Source organism: Chenopodium album, chromosome 19, assembly GCF_948465745.1.
Source record: "Chenopodium album chromosome 19, dcCheAlbu1.1, whole genome shotgun sequence".
Lineage (NCBI taxonomy): Eukaryota > Viridiplantae > Streptophyta > Magnoliopsida > Caryophyllales > Amaranthaceae > Chenopodium > Chenopodium album.
The window spans coordinates 7,570,528-7,591,256 of NC_137852.1; the positions used below are offsets into that span (position 1 = coordinate 7,570,528).

Genomic DNA, 20,729 nt, shown 5'->3' on the forward strand with positions numbered 1-20,729 from the left:
TTGGCATATTTAAAGCACGATCCATTAGAATACATGACACATTGGCAAAGAATATGTGTATATAAAAATCCCCCTACTGTCCAACTTTAGTGTTGATGGTTCAGAAAGAGTATATTTTACTGTAAGATTTAAGGGTAGAATCAAAATTTTCGATCAATTCCCAAATTTAAGCTCTCATCTTATTTTTGCCTTATTGTAATCAATATCATTAAAGATTGTGTGCATTTTTTTTTTTCTTTCTCAAGTGAAATGGGTTGGTAGGTGTTTAGGTATTACTTCAATTAGTTTTGGGTATGGTTGAGGTTAGCTTAACTCTCATTCACACAACCACTCTTACTTAATCAATTAATTTATATTAATTACACTTAAAATAAGTCAAATTAAAATATATTAAGTTGTAGTTTTCAAAAAAAAAAAAAAAAAAAAAGTTGTAGGATCACCATGATGACACATACAACTATTGGAACGTGCAAAACTTAAAAAAAAAATGATAGGATGACAATACAACATTTGATTCTATTAACCATAATAAAACTTCAATTCAATCATTATATCACATTTTGGTGATGTAATCCCCCGTATTTATAAATATATTATAAATGAATTTTTATTTTATTTATAATATTTATGTGTGTTTTCCGGGATTTAAGTTTTAAAGTTACAAATTATTTTTGGGTTGATGATTGATTTTGTTCAAAAAGGATTTTTAATTCCATTCAACAATTTATGCCATGCATATTAAACAAAGCTAGCCCATTTCATTTATCTAATTGGCCATTATTTTTTTATGAGGCCCAATACTCCTATTTACCCTACAAATCTTTCTCCTATAAATACCCCATACATCCCAAAATTTTCCCCACACAAAAAGGTTAGTAAACTTTCTTCTCTTTATTTTATTCCTTTATTTCTTTTTCCTTTATTTATTTTTTTTTCTTTTTCTTTTTTTCTTTTCTTTTCCTTTTTCTTTCTTTCTTTTCTTTTTTTTTTCCCTCCTCCTTACGTGAGGAAGGCTGGCAGCCCTTCCTACCACCTGCTGTCCGCCGGATTCCGGCGCCTCTGCCCCCTGATCGCCGGCGAACCACCAGCCAGCCACCACCCGTGGCTGCCCCTCCTTCCCCCTCCTTTGTTTCATTATTTTCTTGCTTAATGTTTATATAATTAGTTTTGGGTTATGATTTTATGGTATAAATTTTATATTTTTAGTATCAAATTCATGTTTTTGATAGCTTAAACTTATAAATTTCAGATTTTAATTATGTTATAATTTTCAGATTTTATAATTTATAAACCTAGGGTTTTAATTTAATCAAATTGGGATTTTAGGGTTCTAATGAGCAATTAATTTGGGGCTTTTGTTCCTATTGGATTTCTAATGCATAATTAAGCATAAAAACATGTTTTTGATAAAGTTTTAAGGACTTTTAATCTAATTTATATTGCTGGAATTTTGGTTAAGTATTAATTTATTGTTGTTGGGTGTTTTCTAGGAAGTGATTTTTCTCTAGGAGACTTTTAAGTAATTAAAAGTGGCGCAAAGAATTTTTATACGAGGTACGTACATGTCTACTTCGTTATAAGTAGTATCATGTTTAGGTACCAAAAGGAAAGAACTTAGTTTCATGATTAGGGAACACTTGAATGGAAATTGTTTGGTTACACATTGATTTAATTCATGTGTTTATGTTTATGAGATATGTTTTGGTGAATTGATTATGTTTGTATGGAATTATGGATGCAAACATGTTGAATTATATTGGATTAATTGTTTGTATGGAATGTTGATACAAACATATTTTATTGGATTGGTTTGTTAACCACATTTGGATTATTAAAGGATTGGAATTGAATGGTTTAAGTGGAATGAATTTATTAATTATTCCACAAGGTTATTATTATTTATTTATTACTCAATCATAACTTGTTAGTATGTTGAGTAAAGGTGGATTAAGCCGAAATGGCTAGGTGAGTTGACTATGTTTAACAATTTTGGATAATTTGGAGGTTTAATGGAATTAAAGGTCAATTTGTGATGTGATCACCATTGTCCTAAATAAGATTAAAAATGAATTGATGTATGATTGTTATGTATGGTCTTCTTGATTGAGTCGGCTATTAATTAAAATTGTAATCACGTAAATTGAAACATGGATGAGCAATAAAACTCTGGAAAGCGTGCACTTCTAGAGTATTGACAATTATGGGTTGGGGTACACGGTGGTAGCCCGTGGCTTTTCGAGGCTTGTTTGATCACCATGTCCTCTTCTCTTTTGGTATTTACATTTTATTTTATAATGAAAGTTAGATGGGATCCTAGACTAACTTTGTGAGAATGGAGTCGCGCCCATTCTTGCATCGCGCTAAACTTTTATTTCAAATGGTCATTTGGGACCAAAATGATTTGGTGGATTGGATAGCCTGGTCTATTGCTTACTCCAAACTAAATTAAATTAATTAAATTAAATATAGAGAGTCAAGTGTTTGGAATTGGTTAGTAAGTATGCTGAGTCAATTGAATTGTTTAAGGGTAGAGTCTTGATTAATGAATTCGAGTTGTATGTTTATTTACTTCAATTGGTTGAGCGTGCCAGGTTTTGTGCGTTGTAGCTTGTATGTACTCAGCTTTGCTGATTGCGTGCTTTTGTGTGTGTTTTCTTTTGGTCATGGCCTTCGCCTTTCAATGACCCTGTGATGATCCAATTATTACACTTGTATTATTGGGGAGCAGTATCACACAGGTTATCTTGATGATGTGAAGTTCGGGATTTGACAAACGCATTGTCAAGGGATTAGTGTGATTGAGAGTATTCGATTCTTGTGTTGAACTTATTTACGCTTTGCTACTTCATTTATGTTTTGGACTTGGATTATTGGTTTGGTTTTAAATAAGGGCCTTTATGGTTCCAATTTGTAAGCTTTGACTTATTAATTTCCTAAACTATGTTATTTTAAAGACTTAAGTTTGTTTTTCCGCTGCGATACTTTGATAAAGCCTTAACGTTTTAACACGTGGCGGTAACATGTCAATAGTTCTCCACTATTTTATTTAAAGTAAGTGGTTTGAAAAAGGGAGAATTATTGGGGTGTTACAGGTGATTTTTCATAAGGTAAAAAATACCGTATACAAAAATCGTTTGAAAAATTGAAGTTTCACTCAACTCGCCTACATTATGTGAGCTAAAACATCTCCTTATTTGATTAAAAGTACTTTAATTTATACGCGCATATCAATTTATCAAAACAAATATACAAAACCGGTGTTTTAGTTTCCAATGGAAATCAACTAATTTAAGATTTCATTTCTAGTGATCATCAACTACCTACTCTGATATAATCTGCTGCCCATGCATGCATAATTGCGTATAGAATAATGAATTAACCTATGATCATTAAATGATCTCATGCATATTGAAGCGCCAATGCAATAATAAAAGGGTGGAGTAATAATTATAGAGTTGATGTCAGCTTAAATTTGTTCAATATATATTGTACTCATAAAATCACATTGATTGAGGGGAAAAGTCAAAAACGTCCTTAAAACAACAAGCCAAAATGACCTCTTACGAAGTAAATAGACCTGATACTTCACCGCAACGACAAGCCTAAGGTGGCACAAAACGTGGAACTTGCAAATTATTTATTTTAGTTTTGTACCCATCGTTTTACTCTCTTCTACATGCGCGTATATTTTACTCAAAGCCTCAAATTACTAGTGGATCCGTCGTCACTCGACAGTAGTTCAATATTACGTATTACAAACAATTGATATGCAAAAACTATAGGAGTACTACACTAGGACGAATCAAGCCAAGTTTGATCTAGTGAAAAGGAGAGTACATTCTAACCATGAATTTGGAGGTTTAATCCCCAATAGTGACAATTTGGGGGGAGTGGGATTCCCTTATCTTCCCCTCACTCTTCCAAATTGTCTAACCCGCTAACTAGGGTTGGGAGGACCTGTGAGAGGTCACGGTCCGATAGGGCCCTTCTCCTTACCAACCAAAAAAAAAAAAAAAACACTATATTAGGACGAGTTTAAATAGTTAATCTTATGTATAAAGCATAAATCTTGATTAAGAGTGTATGAATGCAAAAGTCATTTCGAAATTTTTTTAAAAAAAAATAGGGAAGTAATATTGTTTGATTAATGATTAACATTATGTTTTCATCTCAATTCATTTTTTCAATACGAATAACTATGTATTTATGCATGCAATGCGCATGACAAAATTGTATAAGCGGGCTTGAACAATAATTTATAGAATACATCATATTTCGTTTAAGAACTTTAAGAGGTTACGGACATGTTAGCTAGTTTAAATTTGGAAACAAAATTCTCAAAATTTACCTTATGTCCTTATACAATACTCGTTGATATTTTGGATAAATAAGCTTTACTTTGTATAAGCCATTTTCTTATTAAATAATCTTAGAACCAAACAATGAGAATTTATTCACGAGATTATGCAATTCAAATAATTAGATTTTCATATTCCTTCTTCAATAAGTTTTTTCTTTATTTCCCTTTTGTGGTTACTTTCCCTTAGTTATTGCTTTTTATTTACTTTAAAATGATTTCTATATACGAAATATCGCAAACTTTATCATAAGCCCGAATATACCTAAATGAAGCATATTCAACCGTGTCCCATGTGAATACACTACACGAGACATACCTTTCAGGCTCTCATAAACTTTGTTCATATATTTTCTAATATCCATACCTCAAACAAACGTGCTCGAGTTCACTTCACAAAACGTACCTTGCTCTAATCACAAAGGTCACACCCGAGCCCACGACTCATCCACACCTCACTGGAATGGCTAACATTTTCAAACCAAGGATCAAATCATCACGCGTTAGCTACCTCCTCGTGGGCAAATAAAATCTGCTTTCCTTAACGACACCAGACACAAAAGCTTTAGTCATTATGAAATGTCAGATTCCAATTATTAAAAATAAAAAATACCATAGGTTAAAATATTATTTAACACTCAAAACTTCGTACTCGGTATAATATATAAAGTTAAATCATGGACCAACCTTTGGCTTTGCCCCAAAACCCCAAACTAGTTAAAGTCAGCTTAACACTCTTCTTTGGCTTCTAACACTCCAATTTGGAAAATTCTACACCTTTTTCTCTCTCCAAATTTCATAACTGTACATTAAATTCTCTCAAACTTTCTCTATCATTTTCTTACCATGAAAATTCAGATCAAAATTCCTCTGTTTTCCTCTGTTTTTCAGTGATTCTTGCTCAAGTTTATACTGGGTACGTCTTAATTCTTCTTGTCTTTTCTTTTGTTAATTTCTTATATGCATTTTGTCATTTTATTAATGAATATTTTCTTGTATTTTTGTTCTTCTATCTTATACTTTTTGAGTATCTGAGTTTTCTTGTTAATTTCATATTTTTGAGTGTTTAATCACAAGTTCTTTGAATTTGGATCAATAATTTGCTTTTTGGGTTTTAATTTCTGGGTTTATACTCTTTTATTGTTAATATATGGTCTAGAAACTATATATTACCTGAAATTTAATTGCATGGTGGATCTCAAAATCTATATAAATACCAAGTACTGTAATATTTTACTGTGTTTCCTTGAACTGTAAGGTAGATTAAGGAAAAGGACATTTGAGGAAATTTCATGTACGAAGTACTGTATTATGCTCTGCTCTTTTGTCTTGTTCTTTTTTCCTTTTTCTTGTTCCCTCTTTATCTTTTCTATGTCTTTTTTTTCTCTCATTTTTTATTTTTATTTTGTAATTGTAAGTAAAGTGATTGAAAAGTTTAATCTCAAGTTTATTGATTTGGTTGTTACTAAAATTCTCATAGACTACATTATTTACATGTTATTAAATTGATTTATCTCCTTCATTGCTGCATTTTTTGTCATATATATTTTCTCTTTAATTTCAATTTATTATTTAGACATTTAAGATTTGGTAGGTAGAATTATTTTATTTTATTTATTTATTTTTTCAATGTTTGGGACAACTGCATTTTTATATGCATGGTAGATGCAAGTCATGCAACACTTAATTCATTTACATCTCAATATAATATCCATTATTAATTTATTACTACTAATAGAGTTTTAAAAGAGTATTTATTAATCAATTATTGGTTAATGAGTACGAGTACATGTTTAATTATTAGGTAGTGGAGTACTCGTACTAGATTTCCACTTGCGTGTTTCTTTTCATAATCTAAAATTGGTAGCTCCTTAATGTTTCATACTCCCTTAATCGTCTTCCATTACATTATAAGATTTATAATTCTCCATGTCCCTATATAGAATACGCACTTGATCGAATTTAGTAAATAGATTAAGTGGTTGTTTGGTTAACATAAACGTACACCTTTTCTTTTCTTTTCTTTTTTGAATAAAACATAAACGTAAACTTAAAGGGCTTTATGTGAAGTTTTGAATAAGCACGGAGATTAAGTGCTTGTTTGGTTAGCATAAGATCGCATGGGAAGTAGAAGTTCCTTAGAAGTGGAACAATGTCAAGCTGCTTGGTTAGCAATAAAACACTTGAAGGGCTTTATGTGAAGTTCTACTTACCTTGCCTCAAAGTGTAGGAAACCCCTAGGTAGATGGAGCTTACCTTAGTTAGTCCTTCCGATTCGGTAAGTGGAAATAATTGTGTGAATGTTAACTCCCTACTCTCAATCAAACAACTTAACAAATGAATGGAATTGAACCTCATGGGAGGTATAATCTATATAATATGTTCGACCAAACAATCACCATACCAAGAAAGTTAAAGAAAGATTGGGTATGGACGGATGGACCATTGAGGATATAAAATTTTTCTTGAAAAGGCAATGTGACATGGTATTGGGACGAAGAGTATATTAGAACAAAGTATAGCTTTTTACTGCTTAAGATTATTTCTGCTGTTTCATTTGATTATGTTATTTTCAATCAGAGTGTGTACAATTGCAATGGTTTATTTATTTATTTATTTATTTTTTTAACTTCTGTGCTCTTTTGGGTCTAAACTTCTTGATTGGAGTGACATGATTCTTCTTTCTTGGATGTAGCAATGAAAACAATTGATCAAGGTCCCCCCGCCCTCCATGTATCCACGGACATTCACTAACACATGCACGTACGTGTACATAATGATCAAGTTTTCCAATGGCCTAACTTGTCTTATAATATGGTTTATTTCAGATACTCAGCAACATCGATCATGAGCTCCTCATTCTTAAACAAAACGAAGGAATTTTACGAGGAACACCAGTACTGAAATTTTCTGGTAAATTTCTGTGGTTGGGAGTCAGCTCATTATAATATGAGAGCTGATTTGCTAAAAGCCTTTCAAGTGGAAACTAGAAGATTGCTTTGGCTAATTGGTTTGGTGTTTATAACTGTTATATTGTTCCAGTTTATTGAATTTCCAAAGGGTAATGCTTTATGGTCCTTATTTTCTCGGGGTGATGTCCCCGTGACAAAAGACCTTAGCCTCGTTGGTGAGAACTCTACATCATTATCAAGCAACTTGAGTTCACCAAGTGTTACAAATACAAGCATTATATCTGAAGACAGGAACAATTCTTCAGTGGGACTTGATTATGAAGGCCGAAATGGTTCCCTTATCTTGGAGAATCCTGAGCCTGGCAATATCACTGAGCGTAATTCTTCATCCATTGACACTCGGAAAGAAGCTTTTGCTTTGCCACCGGAGGATAATGGAAATCTTAGTTTGGCCCCAATAGAACCACCAGTTGCACCATTAATTTTACCACAGAATGTACCTCCTAACTTAAGTATGGAATTAAGCACTCCACCGCCACTGCCACTGTCACCGCCACCTCTAGTTCATGTTTCAGAAAAGAAGCCAGAGTCCAAAATATTTGAAAAGGAGGTCCTTACATTGTCAGACATGAGTGAGGAGTTGATCCAAAATTATTTGTCACCTTATACAATGGTATGTATGGTTATCTGAATTCATATATTGTCCGTATTATTAGTCTTTTTCATTGTGCTAATAAATTTTAATTTCATACTCCGTACTTTTTTTAGGTACCACGATGGTCAGCAAAAGTAGATAAGGATTTAGTACTGGCAAAACAACTGATTGTGAATGCACCTCCCTTGAAGGATGGACTCTATGCTCCATTATATCGTAATGCAAGCATGTTTAAGAGGTAATGCACTAATGCTTATATCTCATCCTTTTTTTAATAACTTTTTCCTATACTCTCATTAGTCATGCATAAATCAAGCTCAAACAACACATTTGGGACTGAGTTTTTGAAGCTTGGATCACTAATTGTATATTACTCTTGCGACTTAACCATTATGCTATGTTTTTGTTTAGTTACAACCATCACATACACACATATCGATCTTTAATGCTCTTGGAATGCAAATTTTAATTTATCACTAACTATGATAATATTCATTATTTTCTACTATGTTATTAAATTTCTGCAGGAGCTACGAGTTAATGGAGCAGATGCTTAAAGTCTACGTCTACAAGGAAGGTGACAGGAGAATATTCCACAGGCCACCACTTGAGGGAATATATGCTTCGGAAGGATGGTTTATGAAACAGATGGAATCAAACCGGCATTATGTCACCAAAAGACCCCGGGAAGCACACCTCTTTTACCTTCCTTTCAGCTCTCGGCAGTTGGAGGAGGCTTTGTATGTGCCCAATTCACATAGCCATAAAAACCTTATACAGCATTTAAGGGAATATGTGAGTATGATATCGACAAAGTACCCCTATTGGAACAGAACTGAGGGTGCAGATCACTTCTTTGTTGCTTGCCATGATTGGGTATGCTTCCTTTTTAATTATCTCAAGTTTTATGACTAAAACATAGAAAATATATGCTTTAAATTTCGTATCTTTCTTCTTGAACTGGTTGAAGCTCTTATGGAGTCTACTTTACTTAGGAAAGTTTGTGCACATCTGCCGAGTGCCAATTCAGAGGAAAATGCAGGGCATCTTAATATTTGCCGATTTGGCTCAAGGCATCTAAGATTAGTGTCAAATTAAGATCAGTTGACCTTATTAAAGTCTGGTTCTTATATTTTAAATTTTTGGCTCTTGGCCTTCAAACTCAGGAAAATAAAACTAGGATGCATGTACAATACCAGATCGATTAAGGTGTATCCCATGCTTGGACTTCAAGCACCACCTACAGCTCATCACGGCTAGGCAGCCTAGAATGCCCTTGTGACATTTGTTGTTATGATCGATTTGATTCCCAAACACTTATATATTTTTGACACGAAAAAATTCAGAGAACCACGGTGAATCCTTGATTGTAAGGGGCTGGGACAAATTTTGACATCTATTGTTACTCTACTAAGTGTGGATATCCTATATCAAGAATATGAGTGCTGATTTAGTTCACTGTTTTCCCTCGCAGGCTCCATCTGAAACAAAGCGGATAATGGCTAATTGCATTAGAGCTTTATGCAATGCTGATGTTAAAGAAGGATTCAAATTTGGCAAGGATGTATCCCTCCCTGAAACATATGTACGAAAGGCACGAAATCCTTTAAGAGACATAGGAGGAAAACCACCTTCCAAGAGGAAAACCTTAGCTTTCTATGCTGGAAATATGCATGGTTACCTCCGGCCACTTCTCTTACAATCATGGGGCAACAATATTGATCCAGACATGAAGATATTCGGTAGCTTGCCACGTTCTAAGGACAATCGAAACTACATCAACTACATGAAAACTAGCAAGTATTGTATCTGTCCTAGAGGATACGAAGTCAATAGTCCACGAGTTGTCGAGGCCATTTTTTATGAATGTGTCCCGGTGATCATATCAGATAACTTTGTTCCTCCATTTTTCGAGACATTGAACTGGGAGTCATTTGCTGTGTTTGTGGCCGAGAAAGATATACCAAATTTGAAGAACATCCTTGTTTCAATACCAGAAAAGACATTTTTTCGAATGCATATGAGGGTTAAAAAGGTACAGCAGCATTTCTTGTGGCATCCTAAACCTCTCAAGTATGATTTGTTTCATATGATTCTTCACTCAATTTGGTATAACAGAGTTTTTCAATATAGACCTAAATGATTTATTTTTGTTAATAGGTATGGAAAGTCTCCAACATTAGCTTCTTGTTTGTATTATTTTTTGTAATGTTTTTGGTAGAGGTGGCTAATTCTTTATTTATTTGTTCAATTAATGTATATAATTCGTGTTAAGATCAAGAAACTTTGTAATTGTAAACTTGAAATAATTTAGTCCATTGATACTTTAGTATAGTACTCCAGAATCCAGATGCTATCATAGTATCACATCTACACGTCGTACACCATACGACACGGAATTCTTTGATTTTCGAGGGAATCACCTATAATCTCACATATTATAGATTGTCTTAGGGCCTGTTCTCTTCAACTTATTTGTAGTTCAGTTCAGCTTCAATACGTTCAGTTCCGTACAGTTCTTATCTTAATTTCCTTCTCTCATAAAATATTTAATTCTTCAGTTTAGTTCTATTCAGTTCAGTCAATTAAAACAGACCCTTAGTCTAGTTTTTGAGGTGTCAATTACTAATTTAGAATTTTAAATTAAATTAAACAGTGTTTGATGAAATTGATCACAAGATCTCTTAAAATCAAAAGGAAAGTTTTAACCATCTTCTTTTTCACTATCAGTTTTGGACAAAAATTAACAAAACAATGTGTCAAAAAAAAAATAAGAATAATAATAAAAAAAAAATGGTACAACTAGTTAGTTAGTATGGAGTACCATATAATTTATATATTTTAAATGTTGGTTAAACTAAAAATATTCACTTTAGAAAGAGATTCTTTGACATAAGTATTCACAAAAAAAAATAAAAAAAAAATAAAAAAAATAAATAGAAATAAATTTTACTCGTGTAATTTCAAAAAATTAACTCATTATACTTATTATAATACATGTATGCATTGATACTTATTTAAGTGCATTTGAAATCGGACAAAATAACAATTAGAGATACTCAGGCCCGTTCTTTAGAGCTGCTCTGCCCTGCCTGCTCTGCTGTGCTCTAATCTGATTAAAAATAATACTAATTATAATAATAATATTATTATTATGCGCTGCTCTGCTCAGCTCTGCTGAAATCTGCTATACTCTGCCCAGAAGCTCAAAAGAACAGGGCCTCACTTGAGTCACATCTAAGAATAAAGGGTGCATAAGATATAGTTAGTGTCTAATGCATCAAAAAAATTACTAAAATTAGTAGGTTGGATCATATTAGACCTAATCAGACTAGAAAAATAATACTTATGTTAGGTTGTATTTAATAGAGCTGGCAAAAAGTCGTGTCGTGTCGTGTTCGTGTTTTGTCTCGTGTCAATTTCGTGTTGTTCACAAAATCTATCAAAAACTATGTAAAATGCAAGATAATTGCATAATTTGACCACTTTATCTAAACGGGTCGTGTTCGGGTTGATTTCGTGTCGTGTCGTGTCGACTTCGTGTTTTCTCTCAGTAACTTCGTGTTCGTGTCGTGCCGGTTTCGGTCGTGTTGTCGTGTCGTGTCAAAGATTGCCAACTCTAGTATTTAAGCTTCCCTTTCGATTCCAAGTAATCTCTGTTTGATAGAAATTTGTTATATACCCGAGTGTACAATTTCTACGCCTTTTGTCCCACAAAAAAAAAAAAAAAGAAAAAAAAAATTTATACTCTTTCCCTTCATAAAGGCAACAAATCAGCTACGAATCTACAATACGGACACACTAATCTCCGAGAAACGTAAGAAAAATGGCAGATATCATCAAGAGAATTGTTTTAACCACTCAATATTCAATGCCCTCTTGCCCCTTCTCCCTTTTTTCACCCAGAAAAAGTTTCACCATTTTCACAATTCACCCTTTCCCCTTTATCAATTTTTATTCTTTTTTACTTTTTTATTTATTTTATTTTATTTTGGGGGGTTGCTTCTTTACCAAATTCCATAACCAGACAGGGGAGGTGGAGGAGGAGAGAGAAAGTGAGAAGGGGTTAGACATGATAAAAACCCCTGATTTTGATCAGATCTATCCATTGCAACACTCTATTTTGATGGTCTGAAAATTCAATTTAATCTAATTCTAAAAAGAAATTCATTAAAAAGATTTAATTTTTTTGATTTCAATGGCAAGTGCTTCTGTGAAGATGAAGCCCATCAACAGGAATCAAGCTGGGCCTTCATCTTCTTCAAGTAAACCCATTTTAAAGAAAAAGATTGAACCTTCAAAATCTGTTCCTGATTCCAAGTTTAATAAGTCTGTCCCAGTAAAAACTGCAAAACCTGAGGTACCCATTTTCTGATTTCTGATTCTTTGTTTCTATTGGATTAATTAGTGAATTTTATATTATTAAATTGTCAGTTTACATATTGGTTTATTGGGTGTTTGTTTATCTATGTGGGTAAAGTGGGTTATTGTTGTTTTGGAGTGTCGAGGATTAGACATGAGTACTTGACCTGAAATAAATAGACGGGAAATGAAAAGTCCGAGTAACATAGGTTTTCGTAACTGTAAACTATAGCTGATTATTGTTTTGTTCATTGTTTGAATTTGAAGGAGAAAGGGAAAGCAGTTGTACCTGCAACACCTGTTAAGAAGAAAAGGGAGAAGAAGGTTTTTAGTTTGACAGGACAGAAATATGACCCTCCAGAGGAGGTATATTTGAATTGAATTATTGATATGATTTTTCATTATAGCATATGTCTTGTCACATTGGTGTAACTTATTTATATGTGATCTTGTTGACAGAGAGAGCCCTTGAGGATATTCTATGAATCGTTGTCGAAACAGATACCAAGTAGCGAAATGGCGGAATTCTGGTGAGCATTATAATGTTCTGTGCTTATTGTGATGGTATGTGCATCTATTGTTATTTTGTTCGGCCTTGGGTTGTTTCTGTAATGAATGTCCCATGGGGATATTATGCAAAGTGCATTATATGAAGAAGAGATATCGAGCTACTTAACTGACTTAGTTAGGAGACTTAGGACTTAGGATTGATTAGCATCACTGTGCGTGGCCTTCACTCATTCCCGAGGTGGAATTAGTTTTTAGTCTTCTATACAATATATTTTGGCAACATATGTTTTGAATGTTTACACAAATGTTGCTCTTTCTTTACGTTAATAAATAAGTTAATTAATCATTAAAGACAACCAAATACAATCAAAATATCATAAGTCACTCCAAATTGAATCAATATCTTTGCACTCTCATCCTTGAGGAAGGTTAGAGCGCTAAGACTCTTCTCGTGCAACCAAATTTCACAATTCATACAAGCTAAACATTATTGCATTATTTCTCTACATAAAGTAGCATGACCTGTAGCTGCACAATGCACACTGTTTCAGTTGAAAATTACAATACAGGTTGCTTCTTTTATCTTTATTCCCGCATAAATGACCGCCCGTGTCTTCTCAGCATCAAAGTGCAGCAGAGCTGCAGTGGCCTTAAAATGTTGAGCAAAAGTAAGACTTGTTGAGATACTGTCTGGGTCTCCTTAGCATAACAGCTGGTGAAAAAAAAAAAGACAATCTTAGATTCAACTTCTCTCTAGGCAAAGAGGGTCACTGTTGGTTTTTCATGGTTTAAACTGTCTTTAGATGCAATTCTATTCTGAATTATGAACCATATAACTGTAAATTACCTTAGGGTTAGCAGTGTTATTACATATACTTCTCTTCTGAGCTACCTTAGGAGCAGAATTCCGTGACTTCGGTTATTACAACAGGCTATGGGGGTTGTTTCACTTAGGCTTTGGGGAAGAGGAATGTTTTACATGATCTGGTAAATGATGACATACCATGATTAGAGATCGATGTTAGACATGGGTTGAGATGGAGTTATACATTTTGTTTTTTTAGTTGGAAGTGTCCTTCCACGCGAAGAGCTGAGGTTGTAAACTTCTTAGTGGTTATTTAATTGGACTGCTAAACCAATCAAGAAACAGGGAAGGCTCAGGAGTTTTGCTTTTAGCTGGCAGGGGCAACCAATTATCAATTTACCCCTGCCTTTTCTTCTTCCTCATTTCTTCAGATCTGATTTTCATGTCTATAACAACTTGGGTGAATAAAATTTGGCCAAAACTTTAAAGGACTTTGTAAAGAGCTGATTCTCTCTCTTCCTCTATTGGAGTTCATATTTTGTATTTGTAGCAAAAGGCTCATAACTTTAGTTGAAGTTGTGCATACTGTGGTGATTTCAGGGTTTGGAGATTAGATCCCACCCCCCACCCCCCTCAAAAAAAAAAAAGGGTGTGTAGAATACTTTTAGTTTCTATTGGTTGAAGAAAAATCACCCAGCTAAACGACCAAAACTTATGTGTCAAATGAAGTTTTAGTGGGCAGAGTTTGTATATGATGTTGTCATTGGGATAGGAGAAAATATGTTAACAAGTTCTGAGTTGAAGATCTGAACATGGACAAAATATAAATAGACAGGCTGTATAGGATATTAAAAAGCTTTGGTTTCCAAGCTTTAATTTTTTTTTTTTTTATCACAATAATGGGAACTTAAACAAAAGTGCATATAAATTGACCACCAAGAACACTACCCATAAAGTTTGAAGGAAGAACTACATCCCAAAACCCAAGAAATCAGCTAAAGACTCCAAATTCAAAACCTCACCTACTCTAAATAGTACATACTTCTGAAGGTTATTATTGTTAGATTGACATCAATGAAGTTTCAAGAGTTAGGTCTACTAGTCTACATATTATTAAGTACATCCTTCATTTCTTAATAATTGCAACACTTTGATTGTTGCTATTTACATACTCTAACTTTGTCCACATTTTAATAATAAAAAAAAAATTTCCTTCTGATGTTTCCACAAGATCTCAACACTTCTATATTTGGTAAGTTTTACTTAAAAAAAATTCTAAAAATGCCCTTGCTTTGTGGTGTGGATTGGGAGGAAAGGGGTAAGATTAGGTTTATGAGTAATAAAGAGTAGGTGAAGCCTTACTTGTATATCTTTCCTCAAAAATGTTTCATTCTCTAATTATTGTAACTGTATTGAACAGGATGTATCATGGTAAAATAATAGGTTTTTATAGTAGGAGATTGTAGAGGATAATGAGAGATTTCTTATGACCTTGTGTAGATGAAGAGAAGCGAGATCATCTTGTTAGTTGAAAATGCAACAGTAGGTCTAAGGAAGAAGCTTCGGTTATGGTAGGTTTGTATCTAAAGAATTTTTTGTGACATGGAGGAAATGAGTGATTCGAAGTGCGTATGACCTTTTCAGCAACGGTTGGATGTGTAACTAGGACTAGTGTTCATTATACTAGCTTGTGGGAGTATTATTTTGTGTAACTAGGACTAGTGCGTATCATCACTCGCCTTTCCTTGGTCAAATACAATGCGGATAATGAAGAGATTGTTATTCTGTGGAATTTTTTTAGTATCCCTTTGTCTTGCCTCTGTTTGTTGTCAATTACCCACCAATCTTAATAATCCTATTTCATGTATTGGGGAGGAATGGGGTTAACTCTTGTTGGAACCTTCATTTTGAATAGCCCTTTAAGATTGGGAGTTTGGGGAGCTGACTAAATTGTGGGGTATTCTTATTATATAGTATAATTATTTACAAAAACTCTAAGTTCACCATCTTTCCCTCTTACTATTATTCTTTAGAAGGCTAAGGCTCTGAGCTGTGTGATATTGTGTGGGTTTTTAGTTTGAGAAACTCAGTACCTTTGAAAATCTGCCTGGAGGCCAAACAAAGTATCATATCTTCATGTGTGCCTTATCTTTTCTGTTATGGGGAGACTTGTGAGTAACTTGTTTGTGGGTTGTTAGGTGCACTGACTTACTTATGGCAGAGGCTTTGTAGTTTGGTAGGGAGTTTATGGGTTTTCCTATTAAATGCTTTGGATCATTTATGCTCCTGAAAAGTTTGGGAGGCTACAGTGGTGCGAAGTTTTGTGGTGGGTTTGCTATTATGTGGGTGCTTGGGTTTGAGAGGAATGATTTGGATAGTCTTATTGGTTTTGTTATGCGATTTGGTGTTCTATTTAGCTAAACTACATTCAAATTTTCATGAGCATTTCATTGGAATGTCTCCTTTCAGTGTAATGAGTTCTGATTTCACCCTTGATTTTGCTTCCTTATATGTAGAATTCTAGCTCTTGATATCCTTATTGTTGGATAATCATTTCTTCCTAAAAAAACCCTGTTTTTGTATGCGACATAATATCCAGTGAAGTTGTAATTATCTGGTAAAAGTATTTCAGACCATTCGACCCACTTGTATGGTGCTCCCAGGGCTAAGTAAAAGGACGTTCAGAAAAGATGAATTATTGTTTAGTTACCATGAAATCATTTATCCCTATTTAGAGACAACAACTTTATTTTAATATTTTACTCTTTTTGAGTAGCACCAATACCTCATCTCACCAGTCATCAGTGGGAAACCTTCTTATATAGTATAATTGTGCTTAAGCGAGGTACATGTCTGATTGTATGCTTCATGGATTGTCCGCTTTCTTTCTCACAAACTTACTCTATTTTTTTCTTTCTTTTTTTCCATGCTATTATTGTCTTTCCTCAAGTCTTGCCATTTTGAGGAAGACATTAATGTATTGTGCAATCTTTAGGAGTATATTAAACATTTAATTGTTTTTTATTCCACTTGGACTTCTTGTATCTAAAGTTCTAAACCCTGATTAGTGCTCCCTCTGTTTTCTTGAGTTAAACCAAAATTTAGTTTATGAACTAGTATGAAGTGGATATATCCATTTTGTTTGTGATCCTTTATTTTTATTATTACTTTAGGAGTATATGTATATATATATATTTAATGAAAGTAGACCTTTCTTAGACTACCTGGTGCCTGTGTTTGGCGGCTGTTGCTATAAGCTCATATGGGATGACTGGAAGTCAGTATGGTGCTACCTGCTACCTTATACACCTATGCTCTTTTCCACTCATCAACAATTATTGATGAGCCATACCTCCCCAATGCCACTTGAATTTGCACAGCCTCCCATACTAGACGTATTTAGTTGGACTTGAGATCCCCATGGTTCTTTATTAGTCCCATAATAAGAGTTATTAACGCTTGGTTCACTGTAGTTGCTTACTTTCTTTGGCACCATTTGTACCAGCAAACTGTCTCGTAAGCTGGTGGGTGATGCTAAGCTTATTTATTGGTGGGCTGGACTTTTTTTTTTTTTTTTTGAGAAATTGGTGGTGGTCTGGACTCTGGACTCTGGACTATGGAGACGTACCCTGTGGACATGTGGACAAAATTGTGTGCCATATCTTGGGTGTAGAGTCTGTGGACTAGTGCATTCTAGAGCATGCTCATGGTGGTTGGTCTTGCTGTTGGTATTATGAGCTTATATAGCATGATGCTTTCAGTTCCGTGATGCTGTCATCCAAGGGAATGGAATTCTGTAATGGCATCGTTATATAATGTTTCTGACAATCCACTCAGCACCATTTATTTCTCAGATGACAGTTCAGTGGTATAATTATGTCTCATGACGTGTTGGGGACACATTAGAGAAGCTCCTGAAAATAAGTTTCCATGCTAATAGCTAATATCTTATAATGCTCTTATGCAGTGTAATGAATATTCACAGTGAATAACTTGTGACCTTTTTTGCATAATGATTGCGTCCTTTGAACAACAACAACAAAACCCAGTATGGATCACTGGGTGTTTTATTTGGAAGGATATGATTAAGCTACTCTACCATCTAGGTATCCAAATTTGTCTAGTTAGCTCTCTCGATCACTTTTCACACTCAGGTTAAGAAAATAAGAACGACAATTGACTTCTCATAGTTGAATCTGGTCCTTTGTTTGTCAATCAGGACATTTCTAGTTGGAAATTTCTTTGCTAGTTTGTAGAGTTTGTCTTCATTTGATTTGATCCTCTGTGTTTTATTTAAGTTTGCTTCATTCCATATTATTTGATTAATATCGTGAAATTTAACTTATCAACTACTACAAGTCTACAAGGACGTGCAGAGCCCACTCGATTAATTACCTGCCCTCCTTTTAATCCAATAAGGAGCAACATCTTAATAGTTATTGAATGTGCTTGCTCAACTGCTTAGTTGTTTGCTACTTATTTACTTGTCCAAATCACAATACTTAGAGCCTCAGAGGTAATGGATAAAAATGGAGACAATCATGAAAGCCTTTGCTTGAATAGTTGACAAGGACTCTTTTGATTCGAAAGTAGAATTTACAATTGTGGCGTGGACCTTCCACTATCATATCCTTTGCTTTATTCATAATCAACTGAACTTCTTTTGGTGTTGGTTGAGTGTACGTGATGATGAAGTTTCTATCCATGTTTAAATTGTGTTAGTCCTCGAAGTCTTTGTTAAAGCAGAGGTCTGTATTAAATATTTGAGCTAGTGGGGCGTATTGCAGCTATTGCTCACACGTAACATTGTACATCACCCATGCTAACAAAAAATTACATGGGAAATTCTATGAGGTGACACTGCATTCTTTAGAGTTTCATATGGTGGAAACTTTAGAAATTTTGATTTTCGAAATGATCATTGTTATTGTTTAACAAACTTCTGTGACCTTAAAAATGCAAATTAATGAATTTATCTGTTAATTTAAAAAAAATCATGAACTTTTCTCAGAGTCCCACCCCTTTCATGGCAGCTAACAAGCTCCAATGTTACCTCATCCTTATCCATTCCCCACCAATAAAGCTTCCACCTTTGCCAGTAATTCTTTCAAATTTTTAATAATACTCACTTCACAGTTGAACTCTATGCTCAAGCTATCAAATTTCTTCCATATTATCAGCCCAGCCATTAAAACATTTGGGACACCCAGAAATGATTTTTTTTTTCTTTTTTTTTTTTTTCATGAGGTGATTGCAGTGAATGAGGAAATTTGAAAGGCCGTGTGCCTTCCACCTTGTATCGAGGAAATTAATACAAATTAATCGATTCATGACCAGATAATCAAGCCTTTATTTATTCTCCACAGTATAAAAATTTACAGAACACAGGTTTATCATGTGGAATTTCCCAGATGATAACGATGTTGAGGAGGAGTCATTTCTCTTGTTTCATCTCCTCAAAATATTCTACTTCGTATGTGATTTTTCTTATCTTTTCACTTACTCTGATATTCATTCTGATGACCTGTCCTGGTGATGCTTCTGAAAGCCTTGTGGATGTGAATGAATGTATGATTATATATTATTGTCGTTATTGTTGTAAACACTCATCACTTCTGCTCTTCTGATACTACCCATAGCACAACTTGTCCTTGTGCACAACTTGTCCTTGTGGTAGCTAAAAATAATTTGTTCAATCTCTAGAGAATTACCTAGGCTCCACTGCCGTACTGATAATGTCAAATTACCTGCTTCCTACAGATTCTTTATTAAGTTAGTCTTTTGACTACTCTTGTCTGTAGTAAAACTTGGTATATTAATAATTGAATCATAAAGTTGTTCTCTGTGCATATCTGTTCACTTAATTCAAATCCACCATTAGCCTCAGGCTGGCTTTTTGCATTAAATTTTTCCGTTTGGATGTTGGCTGTGCATCATAATGGGACAAAGGTTGCATAAATGCCTTCTCTTATGAAATGAATGATATTACACTCGTGCTGAAATCCTGAAAATTGGATGGTTTTGTCCGTGACTTAACTTAGATGTCAATTCTAAAGGTCAGTCTTCACTTTATATGTAGCTGGATTGATTTGTGAACGGGAAATTTACCTATTTAGTGGCCTTCAGCATTTCCTGATTAGACTAATGTGGACCTGAATTTAGAAGTGGACACACAACATATTTTTTACCCTTCTTTGGTTATGAAGAATGAAGTACGGATGAGTCAAAATTATTCTTCGACAATTTTGTAAGGAATTAGGATTGCTGGTTATGCACTTCAAAGTTCTATTGTTGTATTTGGAGCTTTTTTTTTTGGAATAATTGCTGAACGATTATTAGCTTTTGACGAATTGATTTTTTCTTATGTTCTCTCGTGGTATTCAACATGATCTACTGCTTGTAAATAGTTGGCCAAATTATGTTATTTCTTAGTTTGGATTCTTGCAGTTGATGATTTTCTGGAGTTCTTTTGTCCGATTTTCGGTGAAAATTTCTTAAGTACATTTTTACGAATTCACTGTTGCAGACATCTGGAAAAAGAAAAACGAAAAAAGAATTCGATTTTTCGTTATGAATCGATATCTATATAGGAATCAATCACGTGACTTGTACTAAATAATCTGATAATTGTGATATGAAGGCAATAACAAGGGCTGTTTTGCAGGTTGATGGAACATGGTTTACTGTCTCCTGAAAGATCCAAAAAGGCCTTTGAGAGGAAGCAACGAAAGCAGAAACAACTTAAGATGGGAACTCCTATAAAATCGACGCCTGCACCAAGTAGACCAGAAAGTTCAAATAGACAAAAGCTTGTATCTAAGAACGGTGATATGAAGGCCAAGAAAAGAATTGTTGAAGACAGTGATGACGAAGTCATTGGGAATGCTAAAAGAAGGAGAGCATAAGATATGGTACCTCCGCACTCCATAGCAAAATGTATTTGTAGAACATTCCATAAGGTTAGTTTCCTTCTCATTCATATACTGAACAATACCATAGCAAAAGTGCATTGTAACAATCTTATAGAGTACAAGTTAAAGTCCTTTTTTCACTGATATACATTGTCAGATTCAAGAATAAAGGAATAAAATACAAGTTTTTTTATACAGCTCAACTGTGTTATTGATT

General features: G+C 34.0%; 2 protein-coding genes across 3 annotated transcripts; both read left to right on the top strand.

Annotated features, from left to right (window-relative positions):
- The first annotated feature begins 5,074 nt into the window (after nt 1-5,074).
- LOC145594611 (putative glycosyltransferase At3g07620) lies at nt 5,075-10,232 on the top strand. Of its 2 annotated transcripts, none has more exons than XM_081650932.1 (5): nt 5,075-5,273; nt 7,053-7,942; nt 8,038-8,162; nt 8,452-8,800; nt 9,399-10,232. In XM_081650932.1, exons 2-5 carry the CDS (start codon nt 7,307-7,309, stop codon nt 10,065-10,067), a joined length of 1,779 nt encoding a protein of 592 aa, XP_081507058.1. In that variant the 5' UTR covers nt 5,075-5,273; nt 7,053-7,306; the 3' UTR covers nt 10,068-10,232. The 2 variants fall into 2 exon arrangements, with proteins under 2 accessions (XP_081507058.1, XP_081507060.1); XM_081650934.1 differs by having other exon boundaries at nt 7,186-7,942.
- Nucleotides 10,233-11,920: 1,688 nt separating this feature from the next.
- On the top strand, nt 11,921-20,729 carry LOC145594759 (uncharacterized). Its single transcript, XM_081651093.1, has 4 exons — nt 11,921-12,284; nt 12,554-12,652; nt 12,746-12,816; nt 20,266-20,729. The coding sequence occupies exons 1-4, from the start codon at nt 12,123-12,125 to the stop codon at nt 20,504-20,506; spliced, it is 573 nt and encodes a 190-aa protein (XP_081507219.1). The 5' UTR covers nt 11,921-12,122; the 3' UTR covers nt 20,507-20,729.

Coding starts and splice junctions, on each gene's coding strand:
- LOC145594759 (XM_081651093.1), top strand. CDS start 12,123: ATGGCAAGTGCTTCTGTGAAGATGAAGCCCATCAACAGGAATCAAGCT. Junction 12,285..12,553: donor TAAAAACTGCAAAACCTGAG/GTACCCATTTTC, acceptor TTGAATTTGAAG/GAGAAAGGGAAAGCAGTTGT. Junction 12,653..12,745: donor AATATGACCCTCCAGAGGAG/GTATATTTGAAT, acceptor TCTTGTTGACAG/AGAGAGCCCTTGAGGATATT.
- LOC145594611 (XM_081650932.1), top strand. CDS start 7,307: ATGAGAGCTGATTTGCTAAAAGCCTTTCAAGTGGAAACTAGAAGATTG. Junction 7,943..8,037: donor ATTTGTCACCTTATACAATG/GTATGTATGGTT, acceptor TACTTTTTTTAG/GTACCACGATGGTCAGCAAA. Junction 8,163..8,451: donor AATGCAAGCATGTTTAAGAG/GTAATGCACTAA, acceptor AAATTTCTGCAG/GAGCTACGAGTTAATGGAGC.